This window comes from Drosophila erecta, unplaced genomic scaffold (genome assembly GCF_003286155.1).
Source record: "Drosophila erecta strain 14021-0224.00,06,07 unplaced genomic scaffold, DereRS2 tig00000000-arrow-pilon, whole genome shotgun sequence".
Classification (NCBI taxonomy): Eukaryota; Metazoa; Arthropoda; class Insecta; order Diptera; family Drosophilidae; genus Drosophila; species Drosophila erecta.
This window is the reverse complement of record NW_020825194.1, coordinates 27,914,178-27,936,052: the sequence shown is the minus strand read 5'-3', so window position 1 is coordinate 27,936,052 and position 21,875 is coordinate 27,914,178. Positions and strand designations below refer to the sequence as shown.

Sequence of the window (21,875 nt, the reverse complement as noted above, 5' to 3'; positions counted from 1 at the left end):
GCTTGACGTTATAAATACTTTATATAAAATAAGACAGAACGCTTTAGTCGAGTTCCTCGACTATCAGATACCCTTTAATTTTCACATTTTTCTGGCATATTGTAAATATGTAAAGAGGGGAAAAAAAGTATTGGGCGTGGCAAAAAGTTGTTTGGTAAATCTGCAGAAATTTACAAGATTAATAAAAACCTAAAAATATATCAACACATTTTTCAAAGGTGTAGGCGTGGCAGTTTTGGACAGTTGTGGGCGTGGCAAACATTTTTTTTGGCAAATCTATAGAAATTTACGAGACTAATAAAACATGAAAAATATCTAAACATTTTTCAAAAGTATGGGCGTGGCAGTTTTCATCGTTTTGTGGGCTTTAGAATATATATACGGAAACGCTTCCTTGTTACATACTTTTTAACGAATCCAGTTATATATACTTTACTCTAGTATATCCTCTACTAGTAACGGGTATAGAAATTTTTCAAAAGTACGGGCGTGATAGTTTTGCGCGGCTTGTAGGCGTTAGAAAAGTCGTGGCCAAAGTGATTGGTATGCCGATTAAAATTGGCAGGACAAGCAAAACGAAAATAAAATTAAAACATTTTTCAAAAGTGAGGGCGTACCAGTATTGGGGGTTAGAGAGTGTGGCAATATTAGTTAGCAAACTTGCACTGCGTCTAATCTCCGGAATCTAATCTCAACTTTCTAGCTTCATAGGGACGACATGGTCACAACGAATCGGCTATTGGTATATATACTTTACTTTACCGCTTCCTTCTGTCTGTTACATACTTTCAACGAATATAGTATACCCTTTTATCCATCTGTCCGTCCGTCTGTCCGTATGAACGCCTCGATCTCAGGAACTACAAAAGCTAGAATGTTGAATTTATTTATTTTTATAAGTTCTGATTTTTGCGCTACCTTTCGATTGATTTTTCATTCGCTAAGATCGGACAACAGCCGATTTTAGTTTATTCATGTACATATAGTAGTCGCCTTCGTGCGTGTGCGTGGTGCGCTTCGTCTCTACGTGGGCTGTCCGCACTAAATCGTAGTACTCACTTGACTCTAGAATCTGCATACTTATATAATATAAACACCTATCTTTAATACTTTTCGAGATCACCGCGCTTATACGTACAGGTTGCCACAGCTACCTTTCTTTCCATTTGTGCTTTAAGTATTCCTCAGTAGGTTCACTAGTCGAGCTGTGCAAGCTGATTCGTCCTCAGCGCAATTCCTTTAAAATCCGATTGTTTTTAATTAAAGTTCAAAAGGCCAACATATACCATATAAAATCGCACAAATTTGTTAAATAATATTGTAAATTTAATATTGCAGACGAAATTCTATAAGAGTTGGACCATTTTCGGAAATTTGTTAACTAAGAAACATGTATGTGATAGTGAAGGCATTATATTAAAGCCTTTGTCATTTCTCGTAGAGCTTCAAGTCAATAGTTTCTCGATGTTCGTAGCTGGCAAGATGTTTTGCAAATCTTTGAAACAATGTCCACTCTCAATAGGGGATTGTGCACATGGGTCAATTGCCAGAAATCTTAAAAAATGTATTCATTTATTAAGAATTACCGTGTACACTGTGTAAATAAGTTAAGTATAGATTGGGAATTTTTACGACAATGGCCCCAAGTACATACAAAATATGCGTTTATATAATTAAATATTTTCTTGAACCGTTTTAATATAAATTAATAAGCTTTATTTAGGTTTACTATAGTTTTTGAACTTGTCAGCTTAAGCCAGATAACCTAACAATGAAACCATTCGCACGGGTTAACAGACAGAATTACACTTACAAATAATTTGTCACCAATACTTCCCACTTCACTGAAATATAACCGTTTAACTTCAATCCAAAAATGGGAGAAAGCGGATATTGTATAGGTAGGAATAAAATAATATATATGAGCCACACCAAAAAGAGGTTCAATGAAATGTGAACAGTTGAAAACCACCAAATTAACTGATTGTCTCCTCTCCTCAAGCCGGTTTGCATTTACAGTATAAAAGCTTTATCTCCATCTTCTGTATCACCCTTTTTTGTCTGACTATAGTATGTTCTTCGGTCATGTCGTCAGTTTAATAGTCATATTGCCTAGAAAGACGAAGGGGAGGTCTGGGTCGTGTTGCATTTTGCAATTGGCTAGCTAGCTACAATGTATAAATAAGTTTAACTATTATACCTTTACAAAGTATTTCAACAAACTGCCGTTCTCTCAATATACAAAGTAAGCTACAAATAGTATAACGTGTTCTTTATGATTAGAGCTGACTTAAGAGAGCATGAATAGCTTTCATTTATCATAAGGTCGTAACATCTCAATTTGTTATCAAAAATTTCCATAAAATATTTTACACCTAAAGTGAGTATGTACGTCTCAGTAGGTGTTTGTTGCAGTAAGCTACACTAATATTGGTAATTGGATTATGCAGTTGGTTTAAACAGGCCGTAAAGGCTCTATAAATATCGTTCAAAAAATAACTCTCCTCTGCGCATCAGAGGTGTTTCAAGCGGGCCGTTCATACTGGTGCCGTAGGACACGTTTACCAAAATGGTTTGATTATCTCTTAGTTAGTTTGTGCTTCCGCTTCCGCTTCTCTTCCTACTTAGCTTTAGTTGACGGTTCGGGTGGGTGGGCATAGGTGGCGTGTGTTCGGTAAGATTCGGCTCATCCGAATGACTTTTGATTTTATGTATTGTACGTATTTAAAATATAAATTATCAAAGACAATCCGTAAACCGAGCTCTCTTAATTTTGCTTTGCTGTGGTGCCAATCGTCATCTGCTACTTCTACCAAGTTTCTTGTTTGTCTTGTTCTTCAATCTGGTTCAGTTACACGCTAATCACTTAACATAAACATAATGAATATCATCGTAGTACACCTAATCAGCAGTTATTTGACTTTTCGCTGATGCAGACTAGAACTACTGCTGTCCGGGTTAAAGATGGCATCGTTGTTGGATAACACGCCCTCCTTGAAAAAGCCGTCCTTGTAGGCACCATTAGATTGCCCGTTGCTTTTGACGTACTCGTCCCCCATCACCGGCTGGAAAGAAAACACAGAGTGCTCAATGAGTTCAATAGGTTCAGGCTGCACTGGACGACGGCACGTGTGTGCATGAGCGAATGCTCAATTGTGTGTTTTTCTAATGGGCGGCAGATTGGGGCTGGGAGTGGGACTGGGACTGGGCTTGGGCCTTCGCATCCGGCTTCACATGTGAGCGCTAATTGAAACGTCCCCCGCCTGTGCGGAGAGTTCGCAAGTGCTGTTTGCCTAACTTAGCTAGTTAGAATTTTAAGTTGATCAACAAAATTATGATGATATAACTGCCCTCTCTCGAACCAGTCCCTCACCTTGGTGAGGTCGGGCGTCAGGGCCTTGGGTAAGTTAAGAAAATATGTGTGTGCTCAGTCTACACTTTTTTTTTTGAATGTGCCACAGATTAGGTATGCGGTGACACTAAGACCTACCATGCAAGCCCCAGTATTACTGCCGTTTGCAACCAGGGCGTCACCCTCTCCGAGATGCTTGCTGTGCCCGTTCGAAGGCAAGCCATTGACATAGCCATTGGCCTTGACCGCCTGCCGGCGACGTCGAGCTGCGTTGAGATATTTCGCTTTGTAAAAGTCGGAGAACAGGAACAGGAACATAACGCCGTGCAAGCCGATCCAGACCATGAAACCCTTGGGGTAATCACATTCGCGGAACAAAAGCTGGAACTGGTGGGTGAAGATAGCCACGAATTGAACCTGCAAGCCAGAGGAAATCCTATAAAAATCTCGCAAGCAAAGGGGACCTTTTTAACTACCATTTGGAAGGTGGTCAGATACTTCTTCCACCAGATGTACTTCTGGTACTTTGGACCCATGGCGGCGATCATGTAGTAGAAATACATTACAATGTGCACGAACGAGTTGAGAAGGGCGAAGAAGGTGCTATGACCGCCTGTGAATGAGGAAAATTGGGCTGTACATTTTCTATCCTTATAAACGCCATTCCTATACGTACCTGGTGCAAACTTGAGACCCATCCAGACGGAGAAAGGCATGCAGCCGTGATGAATGACGTGGAGTGTGGAGACGTGCTCGTTCTTTTTTCGCAGAATGAAGAAGAGTGTATCGAAGAACTCTGTGAACTTGGATATGTAGTACCACCAGCATATGTTGACCATCTAGACGGTGGAATAGAGTTTAAATATACTTTCGCAGGGCTATCCTTGGCCGAATTTACCCGCATGGCCAAGCCTGTGGTGCTGTAGTCAACGGGCTGACACTTGAAGCTGTAGTGGCCCCACCATCCGCTCATTAAGTACTGCAATAAAGGGAAATACGGATTAAGCTGGGGGCCGGATGAAGGGGCCAGTGTTATTTACCTCGTAGAAGATCCACGCGCTAAATATTGTTTGTATCGCGTTGTATACAACTAAAACTGATCGCAGCTCCATCGGTTTCCGCTTGGCCATCAGCCGTGGCCCCAGGGATTTGCTGAAGTAGGCATAGAATATGCACATACCAAGTGTGGGCAATGGCGAGGACAGCAGAAAGAAGTCGTTAACGCGGGGATCTGGAAAGTAAAGAGGCCATCTGAGAAATACCAACGGAAAACTCCTGGCTCGAACATACCGCTCTTGTTGTCCATTAGGTCCCGATACCACTCCTGGGCTTCTTGCAGTATGATTGCCATTTTGTTGTCGCTTCTGTTTGTTGTTTCTGTGGTGCTAGTAGTGGGATCTGACCTGTGTATGGTTTATAAACCGAGCTGCAATGGAACGGAATGGTGTTGTTGACTACAGGGTGTACATATTTTTGTGGAATGTGGGGAACTTCCAGCCAGAGCTGTATTTAAATCAGGGCCAACTTTTGACCCCGCACGTAACTTTCCAAAGGGTTAATGTTATCATTGATACTGACGTAAATCGCCAAACGGCAGACTCTGCAAATCGGTTTTCGTGTGCATGCCTTTGTCTTAGTACACTTAGCACAGATACTGTAATTGACAATGCATTAGAGGCAAAACACATTTAAAAGCAAGATTCATGCAATTAACAATTCGCCCGTGTATCAACACTTTAGATCAGGAAATTATAGGCAGTCCCTGTTGATGCGGTAATGAGGGGCGTGACTTGGCTACTTGCACAATGCGCGCTGTTATTTTCTGGCCAGAGCAATTAAAATTCCTCTAACTGGACAAAGACTGCACTTTGTACCGGCCGGGCGTATTCAGGTTCCAGATTCCAGCACAGTGGGCTCAGGCCATTCATATTCTGATTCGATCGCGGGTTCAGAAAGTTCAAGCGATACCCAGCCGCGGGTTGTACAGGTTCCCGCCACACTGCCTTATGAATATCAATTGATTCTGGACCGGACATCGAACAAAATCCAGCGAAAGCAGATACACTCGCCGCCTCGCTTTTCTCATTCAGAGTCAAGCTCAGGATGCGGTTGTCATTGAATAAATTACTTGCTGGCTTAGAACTGTGCTCCAAGAAGTTAGCACTAAATTGGTTGGTATTCAGGAGAAAGGGAAAGGAATTATATCTGTTTAACACATTGCAAATCAACTGAAAATATTGTAGTTTAAATGATTTCCGCTCTCTAAAGAACTTGCGCGTATTGCTAATGTAGCCCCGATTACTTTTGGCCCATGAAGCACTATTTAGACTCAGCTATGTGACATGTATCGAATACAGATACAACTTTCCAGATAGTTCCCAGCACCAGCCAAAGCCATCTGAACAGGTGAGTTGCGGCAGTTCAGGTTGCTTTTTGAATGTCATGGGCAATAAACTGGCCATGGCTATGGTGATGGTGATGGTGATGGTGATGGCGGTGACGATGGCGATGCCGATGGACACGTAAGACTTGGGCAATATGGGCTCAATAAACGTTGACAAAAATGTGCCGCTTTATTGTCGCTGCCGTTACCTCAGTCAGCGTGAAATTCGCTGCTGTCGCAACCGGTGAGTGATGTTCGTAGTTCGCTGTGTGGGTCAGTGGCACGCTTTCCTAGTTGGCCTCGCCCGGAGGCACAGCATCCGCGAGGTGTGGCGGCGGCGGGCGGGCGGTTGACTTGCGATTTCGCTGTTTGATTTGCATAATACTCGTATATAAAAACGATTGCGACGACGCTTCCGCAGAGGGATGGCCACCAGCCACAACCACCTAGCGCGGAATAGGAGACGGATCCCCACTTATGTAAGCGGCTCGACGGGGCAGAGTGCGCAGAAGAAGATGGCAGATACGGGAAACACAAACCGGCAAGCAAACGAGGCGGCAACTTGTGCTGAGGCACACGCCCTGCCGGAGTGGCGACTAGGTTGGGTGCTGAGGTGCTGAGCCAGCTACGGGCCATCAAAAACCGTCTTCCGGTCGCGGCATGGACCCATCCGCTGTCCTGCTCTGAAGGTCGTGCTATCAGATAGGGTTCATAATCGCTTCCGTGAGGGGTTCGACGTGTGGTTTTGGGGCTAGGTGCCTGCACGCTATTGTTTACATGGCTGGCCTCTGCAGCAGGTTGCATTTTGGAAATCAATTAGCCAGGGCACAGGCGTTCCAGCCAGAGCAGAACCGAATCGCGAAAACGGCGTAAATAGTTTGATGAGCTTGCTGATTTTATCGCGCTCACCCCAGGGGCGGGTGTGTATGTAGATTACACGGCGGTGACCGGGTTTTCCGTGGCAATCGCTCGCTTAGAAAACCTAATTAAGTGGAAAATCGATGACAGCGGCGGACCTAGAGCCACACGGCGGAATCGCGGATGACGCATTCTTGGGCGATAAGCGTTTGCCGCCCATGATGATCCTAATATGGAATTGAAACCGACAAGTGAGTCACGTACTAGGGATTTAATCTACAGCAGTTTTTTTGGTTTTTTTTTTAAACTAGCCCCTTGTGATGATAGCCAGCAATAAAGAGGACTGGGTTGGCCAGCTGTCCCCTTATCAGCGAACCCCATTGGCCGCATCTGACGGGGCAATCGGCTAATTGGATTAGACGATAAGCCGGCTATCCACCTGTGTCTTTAAACCAGTGGAAGTCCCGTCACGTTTCGGGCGATTATACAATGCGGTTGGCCAAGAGCTAAGTGCGTTAGCTTGAACCACGCACCTGCCCACTTTTTGTTCAATATTTAACCGTCTGCCCCTCGTATATTTACATATTTTGATTTTTATTCGGCTTTTGTCATTGGGACAGTACTTGCTGTTTGGGTTTCTAATTAGGAGGGGGCTTGTTATCTAATCAAAGTCACTCGGGAAGGCCACGCACACAGCACACACTCGGACACTCACTTGGTCAATCAGCGCGGGTCTCGCCTTCTTGGCTCGTCGAATCACTCGGATCGGAATTGGAATCGAATTTGCAGTTGGCTAATCGGTCATTTGGCAACTGCGGCGGACGATCGATTGTTCCGTTTACGCGATGCTCCACCTCGCACGCTTTTAAGCCAACTGACGACTGGTCGGATGTGCGTCTGAACCTTATCAGGCAGCGGCGGCGAAAACCGTCAACATCAAAACTTCAACCTCGGCGACTCGACGAAGTGGAATCGATCAGTGCGCTCACGAGTACAACGATTATACGGCTTAACTGTGAATCACGCCAAGTACCTATTGGGCGGTTATGGTATCTGGTATCGGGTATCGGGTATTGGGTATTGGGTATCGGGTATCCACCATTCACAGGGCTTATCACAGGCAGAAGTCAAAAGCGGCGCGAGAGTGGTCGAGAGCCCAGAGGCAGACACAAGCCGCTACGTGAACCGTTGTCCAGCGAGCCAGAAATGCAACTGACGCGGCGCTCCACTCCGGCGATCGAAGATGGCCTGGTCCGTCTTCGTACGTCTCATGTTTGTGGCCGCGGAGCGCTTACATTGCAAATTATGTATTTATGCACAGCGCCGGTGGAGAAACTAGCACCACGATGCACCGACCATCAAAGGGAGAGGGGCAGTATTGCTCAATACAGTTATTTCGGAATAGCCATATGTGTATATTAAACAACTATTTAGAACCCAAAACAAACTATACTCGAGTATACTAAACTATACTTCAGAGTTCAAATGTATATTAAGCGGCATTGTCATGTAAAAATCTCATTGTAAAACAAGAGAGAATGCTCTAGTCGAGTTCTCGGACTATCAGATACCCGTTACTCAGATAGTAAAATACATTTTTTAAAAGTGAGAGTTTTGCGCGGTATGTGGGCGTGTCAAAAGGCTTAAAGGCAAATCTATATAAATTTAGAAGATATATAACAAAAATGAAAAAATATATCACAACACTTTTAAAAAGTGTGCCCGTGACAGTTTTGTGCGGTTTGTAGGCATTCGAGTGGGCGTGGCAAAATTTGGAAGCAACATCTGGAAGCTCTATGCTTTATCTCAGCATTCTACCTTTTGTAGTTCTTGAGATCGAGGCGTTCATACGGACATGGCCAGTTCGACTCGGCTATTGATCCTGATCAAGATATGTACCTTATAAGGTCGGAATCTTTTCCTTTTGCCTATTACATACTTTTCAGCGCATCTAGTACACGCTTTTAGTAGTAACGATATATGACTAACGGGTATAAACAATAATTTAAGCTACATAAAATCAAAAAGAATTTAGAAAAGGTATAAAACCATAATATTTTAAAGGAATGTCGTCACCATGACCTGATTATGGACATAATAAGTTCATTATTTACTAGTTGTGAGGATCCTATTATTTTTCATTCCAGTTCAATAATATATTCTATTTAAGATTCAACAAAACAACACCATTTGGTATGGCTGGTTTTTTGACCGCTGGTGTATGCCAGTGGAGCGGAGTGAGAGAAATCCACGCAGGGAGATTAAAGTGGTGTTTTCTGAGTCTGCTTTTGTGCTCTCCGTGGCAAGTCGCCATCTTCTGCGGCACAGTTGGCTTTCTGATGTAACAGCGGTTGACGCGACAGCCCGTTGACCAGTTGGCAATTTCCATTTCCATTCATGGCTGCGATTTGGCTAGCTGGCTGGCCAGTTGGCTGTGGGCCACTAGAGCGCCGTCGAAACCACTTTCGCTTTCGGAGCCTCTTTGTTAGCGGTTGCGTCGATGGCTTCGCTGGCGTCGCTGGCCGTGATGGCCACCCTTGTTTACGGGGTTGCAGACGCCTGACAGACGGTTGGCGGCAGACACCTTGCCGACGGGAGCATTTGCCGCTTGCGAAATGGGACCGCATGCAACAAGTGCGCGGAAATCTCGGGCCGACCGAACGGGAAACGAGAAAACCCCGATCGGTGCGGAGAGACAACGGTTCGAAACCGATAAACCGTTACCTGCATGCCCAAGGCCTGATTTCTGGACTGGTCAGTCAGCCAGCCAGTCTGCCCCAAAACTTGGCCAACTGGAAATACGGTTTTATATTCTCCGCGCCCGCTACTTTCTTTTCAAGCGGCGGCCAGCTGCTGTTCTACACAGCCAAATGCAAATATGACCCTTGTCGGCCAGATGTGGGAGGCGCTGGCGGTTTTTCCCGATTCTCGATTATCGATGGCTTTAATATGCGGCACGTGCAGGGCGAGTGAACCTCTGTTTGAGCGGAGTAATTAATGACAAAATCCGTTACAAGGGTAATGTTTGCTTCACAGTTTGACGCTTTTAAAACGTATGACTACATGTCAATAGATTCTTCGAAAGTATGTAGCAGGGAGAAGTAAGTAATCCCCGTTGATCTTAACAAACTTAACTCTTGACCTCAACTAAGAGCCAATTGCTTACTGCATTCTAAATAAATATTGCTGCTTGAGCTAAGTTACGGGTACCAAATAATTGCGGCACTCGACTGTTAATTCCTTCCCTTGCCGCTTCTTTGTTTAAAATGCCTCATTAAGTCTTGAAATCTTTGCAAGCGATCGAACTCTCTAGAATGCACAAACATGCAAGTTTAAACCTGAATATTTCGGCGCGAAAGCGCATATGCAAATAATGAGCGGACCGAAAAGCAAACATATTACCTACTAATCGGGTCAAAGTCAGATACTGGTATCGGGCTCTTGAAGATTACTTGTATTTGTTACAGCAATCATCGTTCAAAAACAACGCAAATTTACCCGCTTACAAAACTGAAATAGCAACACGTAATCCGAAATGGATTTCATGGTCAAGTTGCGCAGTACCGAAGACCCATATCGTGGGTAGATCGGCAGACACAGTGGATCTCTATAGGTCGAGAGTATTATTTGCACCAGGTATCGCTGATTTTATGAGCAAACGATAATCCATGCCCAGAATTGCTTTTGAGAAGGCTAATAGATGTGGAGCCCGGATCCCATTAATTCATTCTATATTTTAATTTATGAATGAGTGGGAATACGTTTGTATAATTTCGTGCAAGTATATGCATATGAACATAGTAACAGCATAGTTTACCAGTGCCATAACTACTACAAATGTTTGTGTTAATACCGAGAAGCGATTATGACCGCATAATTAATGGGAAAAGAAAGTACAAATTAATTATTCAACGATTGTAAACCTTAATTTAAAGTAAATTATGATTATGTGATTTCTACTTAAAAGGGTATTTTTTGGATAGATGAAATCACTGCGCTCATGTGACGATTTTTAGAAGAAAAATTAAAACTTTTTTTGTTGTTGGACCAAAAGTAAGAGAGAATGTTACTCAGCTAGTGGAAGTGCGAACGAGAAATTTCACCATTTTCTGGAATATCAGTAGAAATTTAGAAAAAAATAATACAACTTAAATATAAAATATAAAAAATTAAACATTTTTTAAAATTATGGGTGTGACAGTTTTGCGCGATTTGTGGGCGTTGCGTCTATGTTTCTGGAATCTGCACGCCTAATCTTCACCTTCTAGCTTTTAAAGTTCTTGGGGTCTCGACGTTCATACGGACGGACATAGCCAGCTAGACTTGGCTACTGATCCTGATCAAGACTATATATACTTTATATGGTCGGAAACGCTGCATTCTACCTGCTACAGACTTTGCAACGAATCTAGTATACCCCTTTTATTTTACTAGTAACCGGTATAATTAAAATGGGTTTGAAGAAAGAACGATACAAATTTAAAGAAAAATTTTCATAATTTTTATCTGGTGGAGGAAAATTTTTTCCCACACAAAATATTAAGAACTTTGTCCTAAAGTACACATCGAGTGTTTGTCTTTTGCCTGTCCGCAACAAAACGTATTTTAATGTTCTGAAATTGTTCTCTATGTAAAACAGTTCCATATGAAAAACTTTCACTTATCACTTTTTAAAAACTCCCTACTTTAGAAGAAATATATGTATATGTTGATAAACTTGACAACTATGTGTTGTTGAAAAAGCATTTTAAATAGGAAGTTATCCAAAAAAATTGTTTTCTCTTTTTGGTAAATTTTATTAAAACGTTTTAAAACTGAATTTAACTTTTGTGACGATTTTACACTACACTACACTACACTACACTACACTTACAAAAATACACTATTTTATAAAAACATACTTTTAGGTATATAACTTTAGTAAAATGTAAAATCTTGTTTTTTTTTTTTTGCCAAAATAAAGTAATCATCCTTGGTAACATTTTTGAATCGCTAACTCGTAATGTTGTCGTTAAAAATGTAACACGTAGAATTTCTATCCACATATGTATGTACCTTTCAAACCTGAATCATCTTTAAAATTGTTATCAAAACGCGCATCCTATCTGATAGTCGAGTAACTCTCTGGTTTTTTATTTTCTGTTTTCTGTTTCAGCTACGTTTATATTATAATTATAATTATATATATATTATATTATAATACCTAATCACAATTATGGGGATAAAGTGAGAAAGGAAGGAAATGGATTATGGGTTAAAGTCCTTCCATATTGTGCGGAAATGGATTAGGATATTTGTTTAGTCAGGCCAACTTTTTTTTAGATATTTGCCTGGATTTCGTTGGTTTGTATTTAATATTTCGTTGTTATTATCTTTGGTCCTTCTTGTTGAAAAATAAATATTTATCTATTTATATGACGAAATTTGGAAAACCGCGACGATACTTTTGTGCACACAAGATACTTGGGATTCCGATCTCCTCGAAAGTAAATAAAGGCGGCGGCCCTCGATCACTGGCTTGGATCACCAGCGCAAGTGAATCGCGGACCGCTCCCACCTGACGACTTCAAGTCGGACGTTCGATTTATGTGAAGGTTAACCCACGGAAAACTGACCAAGCTGCTGACACACACGATGAAAGTTTTCATTGCAGACACGCACTGCGGTAATGGTATTTAAATGCATATGTAGATGTGTACATATGCACATGCATAGTTCCAGAGGCATAGGTTACTGGTGTCAGGAATGGAGGTTATTTATCGTTTTTTGCGACTCTGCTGCGGGCGTTCTAAACCGAGGAGAAACTACAGAAACCGAGGTTCGACTTGCATAACACTGGCGCTGAGTTTTCAAAAAATGCATATAAAACGTCTGGATAAATTAAACGACTCAAGCAATGAAAGTAAAATACCCAAGAAACAAATATAAGAGAAGAGAAACAGCAAACAAGAGAGAATTTAATATTATTATTTTAATACTAATCTTAATATCTTATAATATTATATATCTTATTAATATTATATATCTTATATCTTATAATATCTTATTAATCTTAATATTATATTACAAATGGTATAAAGAGCTTTGAATGGATATTATACTCATTAATATTCAATTGATCCTTATCAGTATAGTTTTTATACCACAGAGTTCAAATTGTATACTTTCAGCTATTGCTTTTATAAGACTCCACTTCGAAAATTTCGAACACGTAAAGTGTTAGTTTATTTTGTACTCCTCTGTTAATCGCGTAAGTGTATTTTCGCGTCCGCTTTATAATATTGCTGTTATTTTCTATGGCGCAGTGTATATGTATTAATCATGTTTAAAAGTGTGCTGTTTGTAACATAAGTTAATTAATACAATGTGAGTATAATTATATAAATATGACACACACTATGTATTTTATCTTGTAAAAGAAATTTTGATAATATCTTCAATTAATATCTTAATAAATTCAATTGCTAATATTATTGAAATAAATGTTTTTTTTTTTTAAAATTAAAAATTACAAGTACTACAATTTCTGCTGCAAGCTAGTGGCGCACGCTTTTTATGTACAATATGTACATATACTTATATATATATTTCAGTGGATTAGATTCAAAGGACAAGGCAGATATGACGGTTGCAATTTACATATACAATGTAAAAGTAATAAAAGATTCGCAGAATTAATTGCAATAATAATAATACCTCTATACAACTTTTAATAATAATTCTGGCGTCAAGTTTTTTAAAAATAAGCTAAGTTTCATATATAAAATAAAATATTTAAAAATAGGATAAAATTATAATGGCCCTAAAAGAATAAAACAATTTAAGTACTTGTTATTAATATGTATACACACATAATATAAGTTGTAATAAAAAAATATAAATAAAAAAATATGTTCTAAAAACAAGTGAGAACGATATAGTCGAGTTCACCGACTATCAGGTACCCGTTACTCAGTTAAAAATTATAATTTGGGGGCGATGCAGTTTTGTTCGGTTTGCGGGCGTTAGAGTGGGTGTGGCAAAATATGGAACAAATTTGCGCTGCGTTTATGGCCCTGGAAGGTGCAAGTTTAATCTCCATATTCTAAGTTTTAGTAGTAAAGTATATGTATTCGTGATCAGGATCAATAGCCAAGTCGAACTGGCCATGTCCGTCTGTCCGTATGAACGCCTCGAGCTCCAGAGGCATAGACGCAGCGCAAGTTTGTTTCTAAATGTGGCCACGCCTACTCTAACGCCCATAAACCGCATAAAACGGCCACGCCCACACTTTTGAAAATATATCCTCAAATTTCTATAGATTTGCATAAAAACTATTTGCCACGCCCACTCTAACGCCCACAAACATCGCAAACTGTCACGCCCACATATTTAAAATTTTTTTAATTTCATTATTTTTTTCCCCATTTTCCAGAAAATGTTAATACTGGAAAGAATAGATTCTATGACAATTTTCTTTTGGGTGCAAATAAGCATTGCTTTCATATTTAGGGAAATCTTTTGCTTCTAATCTCTTTTATTTTTGTACCCATAATATATTACAAGGGTTTTGCCATCATAAGGTCCATATGTGCAAATTTCTACCACATTCGTTGTGAAGTATGTGTGTAACAGGTAGAAGAAAACGATTCCGTTTTATTTGTTTTGCCTATTCCTATTTCCATCGATATGGCAAAATAATTTTAAAATTTCTCGCTCACACTCCCACTAGCTGAGTAACGGGCACCTGATAGTCGAGAAAATCGACTACACAGTTCTCTTTTGTTATTTTAATATAAATCATAAAATATCGTTATTAGGCGAAAACTGTGTGTCGTTGCAGATTCAAAACCTACTAACTACAAAATTAAAGAAATTTGAAGACGACGCTTATTACATCTGGAGCTTAATATCTTTAATGTTACTAGGCAGATTGCCAGACATCACAAGCACCTTGCTCTGCGCACCGTTATTCTCGGTCACTCTTTCTCGTTGAGATTAAAATCCTTATAAGGACAGATATAGAGATATATTATACCGATCGATCTATCATATCTATTGTTACTCCAAGTCCCAATATAACATTTAATACTGAAACTATGACCTTAGACTTCCCGCCTAAGCAGATGATAGTTGTATTTAAACAGTAGCTATTTTCGACGAAGAAGAAGCCCCTGGATTCGTATTACCATCACGAATTGGATCTGTTCTTCTCACCGCAGATAACGGAATAATTTTCTTTACAGCACAGCAGCAGATGGTAAGGCTAGATCTCTTGACTCTGATGATGCTGTCACTGTCCATCGAATGCTTGTGCCCATGATGTGAAAACATCGAATGGTACGGAGATCGTGTCCAACCTTCACAGACGAGAGTCTCAGGGGTCTGAGAACCCGTACGATATCATTGTTCTTTTCTTTCTCCATAGGACAAACCGGTTAAGAACTTTCAGCATAATAGCAGTGCCCAAAAGTGCTTATTAAGCATGCGCTGCCAAAACACATATTAGCGAGCACCTATAAACCAGAGGACTAACACATGCCATCTCTATAGCCCAGTTCTCTTGGACTTTGGACGAATTTTTTTGTTGGCTCGAATAATTTGAGAGTGCTTGTGGGTGTGACCCATACAGCCAGCAGATTGTATATCTCATCTCCTCTGAGAATATCGGAGCCCGGCAATTAGCCACAAACTTTAGATCTGCCGGGTGAATATTTGGATTGGATTTGATTTCCGAGCAATCTAACCAGGTAGTATGTTTACTGAGCTCTATGCGAGTCGCGCCAGCCAAATACCTGACAATTACCTCTACGGAAGGGCCAAGGTGCAAAGCAATAAATTAGCACTTTGGCACTGCATTTTTGCAATCTATTTGCATAGACGAAACCCTTGACTCTTTACGTAGCTCTACGTTCGTTTTCTGACCACCGGGCCGCGTTAATTGATGTCACACCACATTCTCCAGTTGATACATACACATATCTGATCGAAGTATTTAGCGCACTCGTTGGCTGACCCTAAAAACCTGAAAAAATGCGAATGCAAGTACATTTCTCGACGTTTCCGCATTCGATGGACAGGTGAAACTTTTTGATTGACTGACATAGGCGACATACCAATGCACTTCTAACCCAACATAGCTACACAGTAGGGGAAAACAAAACAGCGAAACAATAGTATTTAAAATCAGCGTCAATAATGTAGGTAACAACAAGGTCCTATAGAGATCGACGATAAAATACTTATATAATAATGTACACTAAAAGTCGTAAACAAATGTTTGCTTTTTTTAACCCATGTGGTAATGATAGTATCACTAAAAAAAAAAGAAGTATCATAGAAGTTCCTACTACATACACCCAAATAAAGAATTTTTTGATCTCAATGGGGAAACAATGGTCGAAAATATAATTGATCTTTTTTCAACCAAATTTACTTAATAAAGAAGTTATTGTGTACGTGATTTAGTAAGTTACTTGTTTCTATATTTATTGGATCCAGATATTGAGTCAAATAAATAATATTTAATTGATTTAATGACCCATAACATGTAACCAAAATCAATAAGAAAATAGTCTTTGATAATCGTTTTCGAAAATATTTTTTTCATTAATTCATTAATGAATGAATTCATTAATAAATTAATTCATTAATTAATTGCATTAACATTAAATAATGGGCCTTAGGCGTCACAGTTTTCGGATATACACAGATTGAAATTAGCTATAGCGAACTATATATTTGTTTTGTTTTATAGAATAAATATCGAAACAGAATACGAGTGGCATTCTTTTTATCTTACATATTGTATAGTCACCCCCTTACAAAGGGCACCCACGTCCCTGTGCGCTCTCTCTTAGCTGCCACTAGAGCCGACACGTGTGAGCTCTTTTGCTCTCTTAGTTGGCTGTTGCTTCGCGGCGGCTCTCTTCGGCACTGCCTGCTGCCGCTGCTACTGCAAATGGGCGCGGCGGGAAGCAGAGCAGGAAACAGTGGACTACCGCCACTATTTTAATTAAACCATGAACCCACAGGCAATGGCGGTGATGACTAATATCGCCCGAATCGGGAGGCGAAGGTGGAGTAGCTGGATAATGCCTCCGCGCCTTGGCGTTACTCACCTGCGTGGGCGGAAGCGGGGGCAAGCGGGGGCGAGCGGCAATTGGAATGGAAGAGGAATTCCGAGTGCACACACACGAATGCACTCACTCGTTCACGGCCACAAATACGCACCCGCGAAAGAGAACGAACGCAAGTGTAGAAGGGCCCGCGCTTTTGGGAATTTAACAATCGACTAGTTTCGGCTTGGGCTGCCTGCCGATACTTTCGATACTGATACTTCGATACTGCGGGCTGGGATGCCGATGGCTATGGCGATGGCAACCAACAACAGCAACGCCAACAAAAGGCAATGTTTTCACTCTAAATTAGCTCGACACACACGCACAGCATCGGATCTCACCGCACATAAAATATATCCGACAACAAAACGCAACGGACTTCACCATGCAGAAAAGCGATTTAACCCAAAAAAAACTATATGTGCTTCGTAAAAAATATGTATTAATATCGAATTACTTCTTAGTCAACTAGCCATATCTTTCGGGGTTTATATGAAACGACAACGCGAGTGAAATCGTGCAGCAACAAAGAGCGCGTTTTGCGAGTCGCTTAAATATATTTTTGTACAAAACGTTCTCACAACTTCGAACATGTTCGATTGGGCTGGCAGAACCTTAGCAGAGTGTTGGCACGAGTGATGCCGTTTTAGCGTTTTTAAAGCTCGATTGGAAAAATGGAACACTAGTATAGTGATCGTAGTTCAACGGTCTGTGCTTAAATTATTGTCTTTTGATAAGTAAAAGGAGTAGGAAAAGTACCAAAGATGCAGTACAAAAAGATGGAACTCCGCGACTATAAGATATCCGTTAGTCAACTAAAGGAAGTGCCACCAACGAGGGGATTACTTCTTACATGCCATTACTAGTTAACTTTAAAAACCTTTTAGGAGTCAGGAATTAAATTTGTGGAACGTTTGTTTCTAGACTAAACTAAAATATTTTTGCTCACTAACCAAATACTTTAAGCTAGACAGTTTTCCAGTTGTGTCTGTTCCGTTTTTAAATAATCTAGATCTAGCTATGAAAAACCCAATAGTTGCTGAATATACATAATACTTTATATGGTCGGAAACGCCTTTTTCTACCTGTTACATTTACATACCTTTCCACGAATACAGTATATCCTTTTACTCTACGAGTAACGGGTATAAAAATCAAAACCTTTTTTAATAATGTGGCTTGACAGTTCTAGGCGGTTTGTGCGCCTGTTCAACAATATATGTTCTTTATAGGGTTGGAAACGCTCCTTCATCGAATCTTATATACCCTTTTACCACAAGTAACAACTTACCCGTTCAGATAAAAGTGCTCTGATTATTACAATTTAAGAAAACAACAAAGGGAGCATCTGGCTTCGGCTTGTCTAAGCTGTTCCTAGCTAAATTATATAAACGTTCGATTTTAATCAAATTAAAATTGGAACTATGGATTGCTTAAAACTTTGTTTATTGAATTGAAAATAAAAATTATTTTCCACTAAATAGATAGTGATATGATATTTTCGTCCGAATTTATATAATGTGGAATGTATAATGTATACCAAATTAGAAATATTTATGATCAAAAATACAGAAGGTAAATTTTATGTACAAATGGCTATATCGAATCGGCTGTTGATACTGATAAAAAATATATATACATACCCTTTAGGGTACAAGGTTTAAAAGAGTATGAAAGAAGTCGAACACAATTACTCTAACATGAGAATAAATTTAAATATTATCATTATTATGGACATGGGCTTAAACTGATTTATTTAAGTGAGTTTTGTTTGCTTTACGTTTAGTAAAAGACAGTAATTATACATTTACACTCAATACACTGCTTTGGGAGAAAAGTCACTTTCACATTAAATTCACAACAAAATATTTCATATGGAGCAAGAAAACTTGGAGGTGGGACACAATTATGAAGGCTCCCAGGAATCTGCTGCGAGCAGCACCAGCTCAATTAGCAACAAGGGAAAAGATGACGCTCATTTTAAGCGTGAGGTTGAGAAAGCTATCTGCATCATGCCGCCACGACCAGGAACTACTATGATGAACTATCAGGAGTTGTATATTCCGCGGAATCAGCTCACAGATATATATTACCCTATTCAGGAGGCGCAACGATGGCTCACTCTGATGGACAAGATGGGCAAGGCACACCGTTTTCCGCTGCCTACGATTCTGCCGAAAGTGATCCAGACCCGCTACGTTCCAAAGCGGCATCTTCCCAAGGACGTCGAGGTGGACCGGAGGCGTCGTCAGTACCAGAAGATCAACCTAGAGAAGGAGCTGGCCAGGGCAGGACTCACTGACGACGTGCTCCAGCCCACCGAAGAGCAATACAACGTAATGTCCGAATTCGCCTTTCCACACAAGTTTCCCCTGAGCTACTTCGACGATAGCAACTTTGACATTAACTCTCCGGTGGCCTGGTTTGAGCTGGGAGTGGTCGGCGATGCGCACTACCCGCTTCCGGCGAAGGCGTACCTGCCATATAACCAAAGCCTGCTGAACTGCAAGTGGGGCATGGCAGCTGTTACCGCGCACCACGAGGACTCCGACCTCTGGACGCTTTTATCGCTGGAGGACGGATGCACCTACACGGTACCCAAGCTCCAGTTCATGTTCATGGCCGAGGACCCTCACAAGTACATCAGGCGGCTGCAGGCCGCTGTGCACGAGCGGCACAAGGGGGAGCAGCTTATGCTAATGGAGCTGATCGTGGATTGCGTCCTGCACGAGGATATTGAGTCGACCGTGTTCTACAGCTTTAAGCCCATCGAATTGGTCTTGCAGGCGGCTAAAGTGTCCGAGCAGTGCAAGAGACGACTGCGCTCCGAGGTGAACTTGGTGTTCGAGCGCCTAATGGCCCTATACGAATTGGAGCAGTTTATCCTTAAGATGCCAAAGGAATTTCCACAGTTCCGGAACATCAACCTCAAGGAGTTTCTGCCCCGGTCCTTCGCCGTGGACGTCTCCGGGAAGGAGCGTCTTGAACTGCAGGCTCTTGGCATAACCATGCAGGAGAAGCGGTATGATTTCCTGAAGGCCAGTCTGTTTTACTGCGGCGGCGGCATTGAGGCCATGGCCGGAGTGGCCATCGAGTGCCAGTACATCGAAACACTTTCGATCTTCATCTGCAGCTTCAGCAAACCCCTGGCCCTAGTAGACTTCCTGCAGGCGCAGGAGGCGCATAGCGACAATGTGGCCACCTTCCTTAAGGTCTATTGGCCGCAGCAGCTGACAACGGTCATCACCGTGGTACTCCGAGCTCTGGGAAAGGGCTGGCTGGACATCTCCCTCACCACTTGGACGGTCTATCTCATGTGCAAGATCTCGCGGTTTATACTGCAGGTCAAGTTCCGCATGCAGGAGTCCATGGAGGTACTGCTCGAGACGTCTCTGATGAACTTCTCGCACTTCGTTTGCGACCCTTGCCTGCAATTCCTTGAACTGAAGGCCAACTACAAGTGGACCAACAACTACATCGACACCGAGTTCCCTTTCCAAAAACCTGTATTCGCCATGACCCTCGGCATCAGCGATGATCGGAAGGTATTCTACTCCACTGACCCGGATGAGTTCCAGCCGGGGCTGGTCGAGATCTTCAAGAAGTGCCTGGAGAAATCGGCTGGCGTAAGGTGCATAGATGGCTCTGTCATGAGTTTTTTGAAGTTCGCCCCCAACCTGTACATCCTTACGGTAGAGCTCATCGAGGACAAGTTCCTGAGGGAGAATGAGCTTCTGAAGAACTGCTACGCCAAGGCGGTGCTACCCCTCAGGGCCTACGCCCGCCACTACGAGAGGTTTATCGACTTCTACCTCCTCAATATCACAACCTACATGCAGGCATATGCCCAAGCCCGCAAGCCGTCGTCGGAGGTGAAGAGGGACATTCTGGAAAACAAGCGATTGAAGGAGGAGGTTCGCGAAATCCTGCCCGCCTTTATTACCATTGGACCGTTTTACATAAACGTGGACACAATGAAGCAGTTCATGATAAAAAAACGCATTGAAATCGTTAGGCGGATCTTTGAGTATTACGTGGACCGGATGTATGAGACGAATGAGGCTCTGCTGGACCGTTGCCTGGAGATGTTCCGCAGAATCGCAGAGCGGCCAATTAGCATTGAACACCTGTACGAGATTCGCGACTTTGCGCAGACCGTTCCGGATCTAGTGGATGAGCTAAAGGCTGACATTCAGGTCATGTGGCTGGAGTACGATCTGCTGGACAGCTTCTTTTACAACCTGAGTGACCACCAGTTCGCTATGAAGTGGAACGTGTATGCGTGGCCCCACCAGATAATGGTGCGATTGTCCACCTTGAAAGACGAGCAGAAGGTGGACATTGAGGATTTTCTCCGCCTGCACTCCAGCGAGTGCCAGGCGTTTGAGGAGCGTCTGGAGTCGCTCAACGACGAGGTGCAGGCCTACTCACTGGCGTTTAATACGAACCGCGCCCAGGAGACGTCAGTGGACATTAAAAAGACGTGGGCTCTGATCAAGGAGCTCGAGAAGGTCAGCCAAACTCTGCAATTCCGGCAGGAACTATTTGAGCTAGAGCCCCTCTCCGTTGAGTTCCTGGAGAGCATAATCGCAAGCTTTAATCCCTATAAGAACCTGTGGTACGCCTGCGCCAACTTTCTAAAGCTCGAGGACGCCACCTTGGGCAACCCGATCGCGCAGCTGGACTTGGAGGATGTGTGGAATAATCTGATGAGGCTTCGCGACGAGCTCACCGAGTCAATGAAAATATTTCACGAAAAGATCGAGATTATGGAGGTGGCCAAAACGTTCATTGCAAAGATCGACGACTTCATTCCAGTCTACAACAGCATCAAGGATATTCGAAATGAAAACTGGATGTACATTCACTGGCAAGAACTTGGCGCGGTAACCGGACAAGAGATTAAGTACTCTGTGGCGATGAACTATCAGTACCTCATACGTAAGGGAATCTTAGATTTCCTGCCCGAAGTCCATTACATTTCAGAGAAAGCCAACAACGAGGCGGAGGAAATTCGGTGCGCCATCGAGGAGGAGGAGAGGAGGAAGCAGGCCGAGTTGGATGCTCTGCTGTTGCGCAAACAGCTCCGCAAGTGTCGCAGGGATATTCTGTAGTTTGTTGTTGAAATCATTGTAATGCATTACGAGTTGGTTCCTGGATGGTGGGTTTACTGGGCTCTGGG

The 21,875-nt window shown here is 42.0% G+C and overlaps 2 protein-coding genes across 3 annotated transcripts; one reads left to right on the top strand and one right to left on the bottom strand.

The window, feature by feature from the left end:
- Nucleotides 1-2,847: 2,847 nt before the first annotated feature.
- LOC6552177 (elongation of very long chain fatty acids protein AAEL008004) lies at nt 2,848-17,321 on the bottom strand. 2 transcript variants are annotated; one of them, XM_026976181.1, is made up of 8 exons: nt 16,694-17,321; nt 4,643-4,778; nt 4,393-4,583; nt 4,251-4,331; nt 4,029-4,191; nt 3,829-3,965; nt 3,491-3,769; nt 2,848-3,065 (listed from the first exon to the last, which is right to left on the bottom strand). In XM_026976181.1, the coding sequence occupies exons 2-8, from the start codon at nt 4,701-4,703 to the stop codon at nt 2,913-2,915; spliced, it is 1,065 nt and encodes a 354-aa protein (XP_026831982.1). In that variant the 5' UTR covers nt 4,704-4,778; nt 16,694-17,321; the 3' UTR covers nt 2,848-2,912. The 2 variants fall into 2 exon arrangements, with proteins under 2 accessions (XP_026831982.1, XP_001978831.1); XM_001978795.3 differs by lacking the exon at nt 16,694-17,321 and adding an exon at nt 7,309-7,619.
- Nucleotides 17,322-18,440: 1,119 nt separating this feature from the next.
- LOC6552179 (dynein heavy chain 1, axonemal) lies at nt 18,441-21,850 on the top strand. The gene has a single exon (XM_001978797.3). It carries the CDS (start codon nt 18,568-18,570, stop codon nt 21,805-21,807), a length of 3,240 nt encoding a protein of 1,079 aa, XP_001978833.1. The 5' UTR covers nt 18,441-18,567; the 3' UTR covers nt 21,808-21,850.
- The last annotated feature ends 25 nt before the right edge of the window (nt 21,851-21,875 follow it).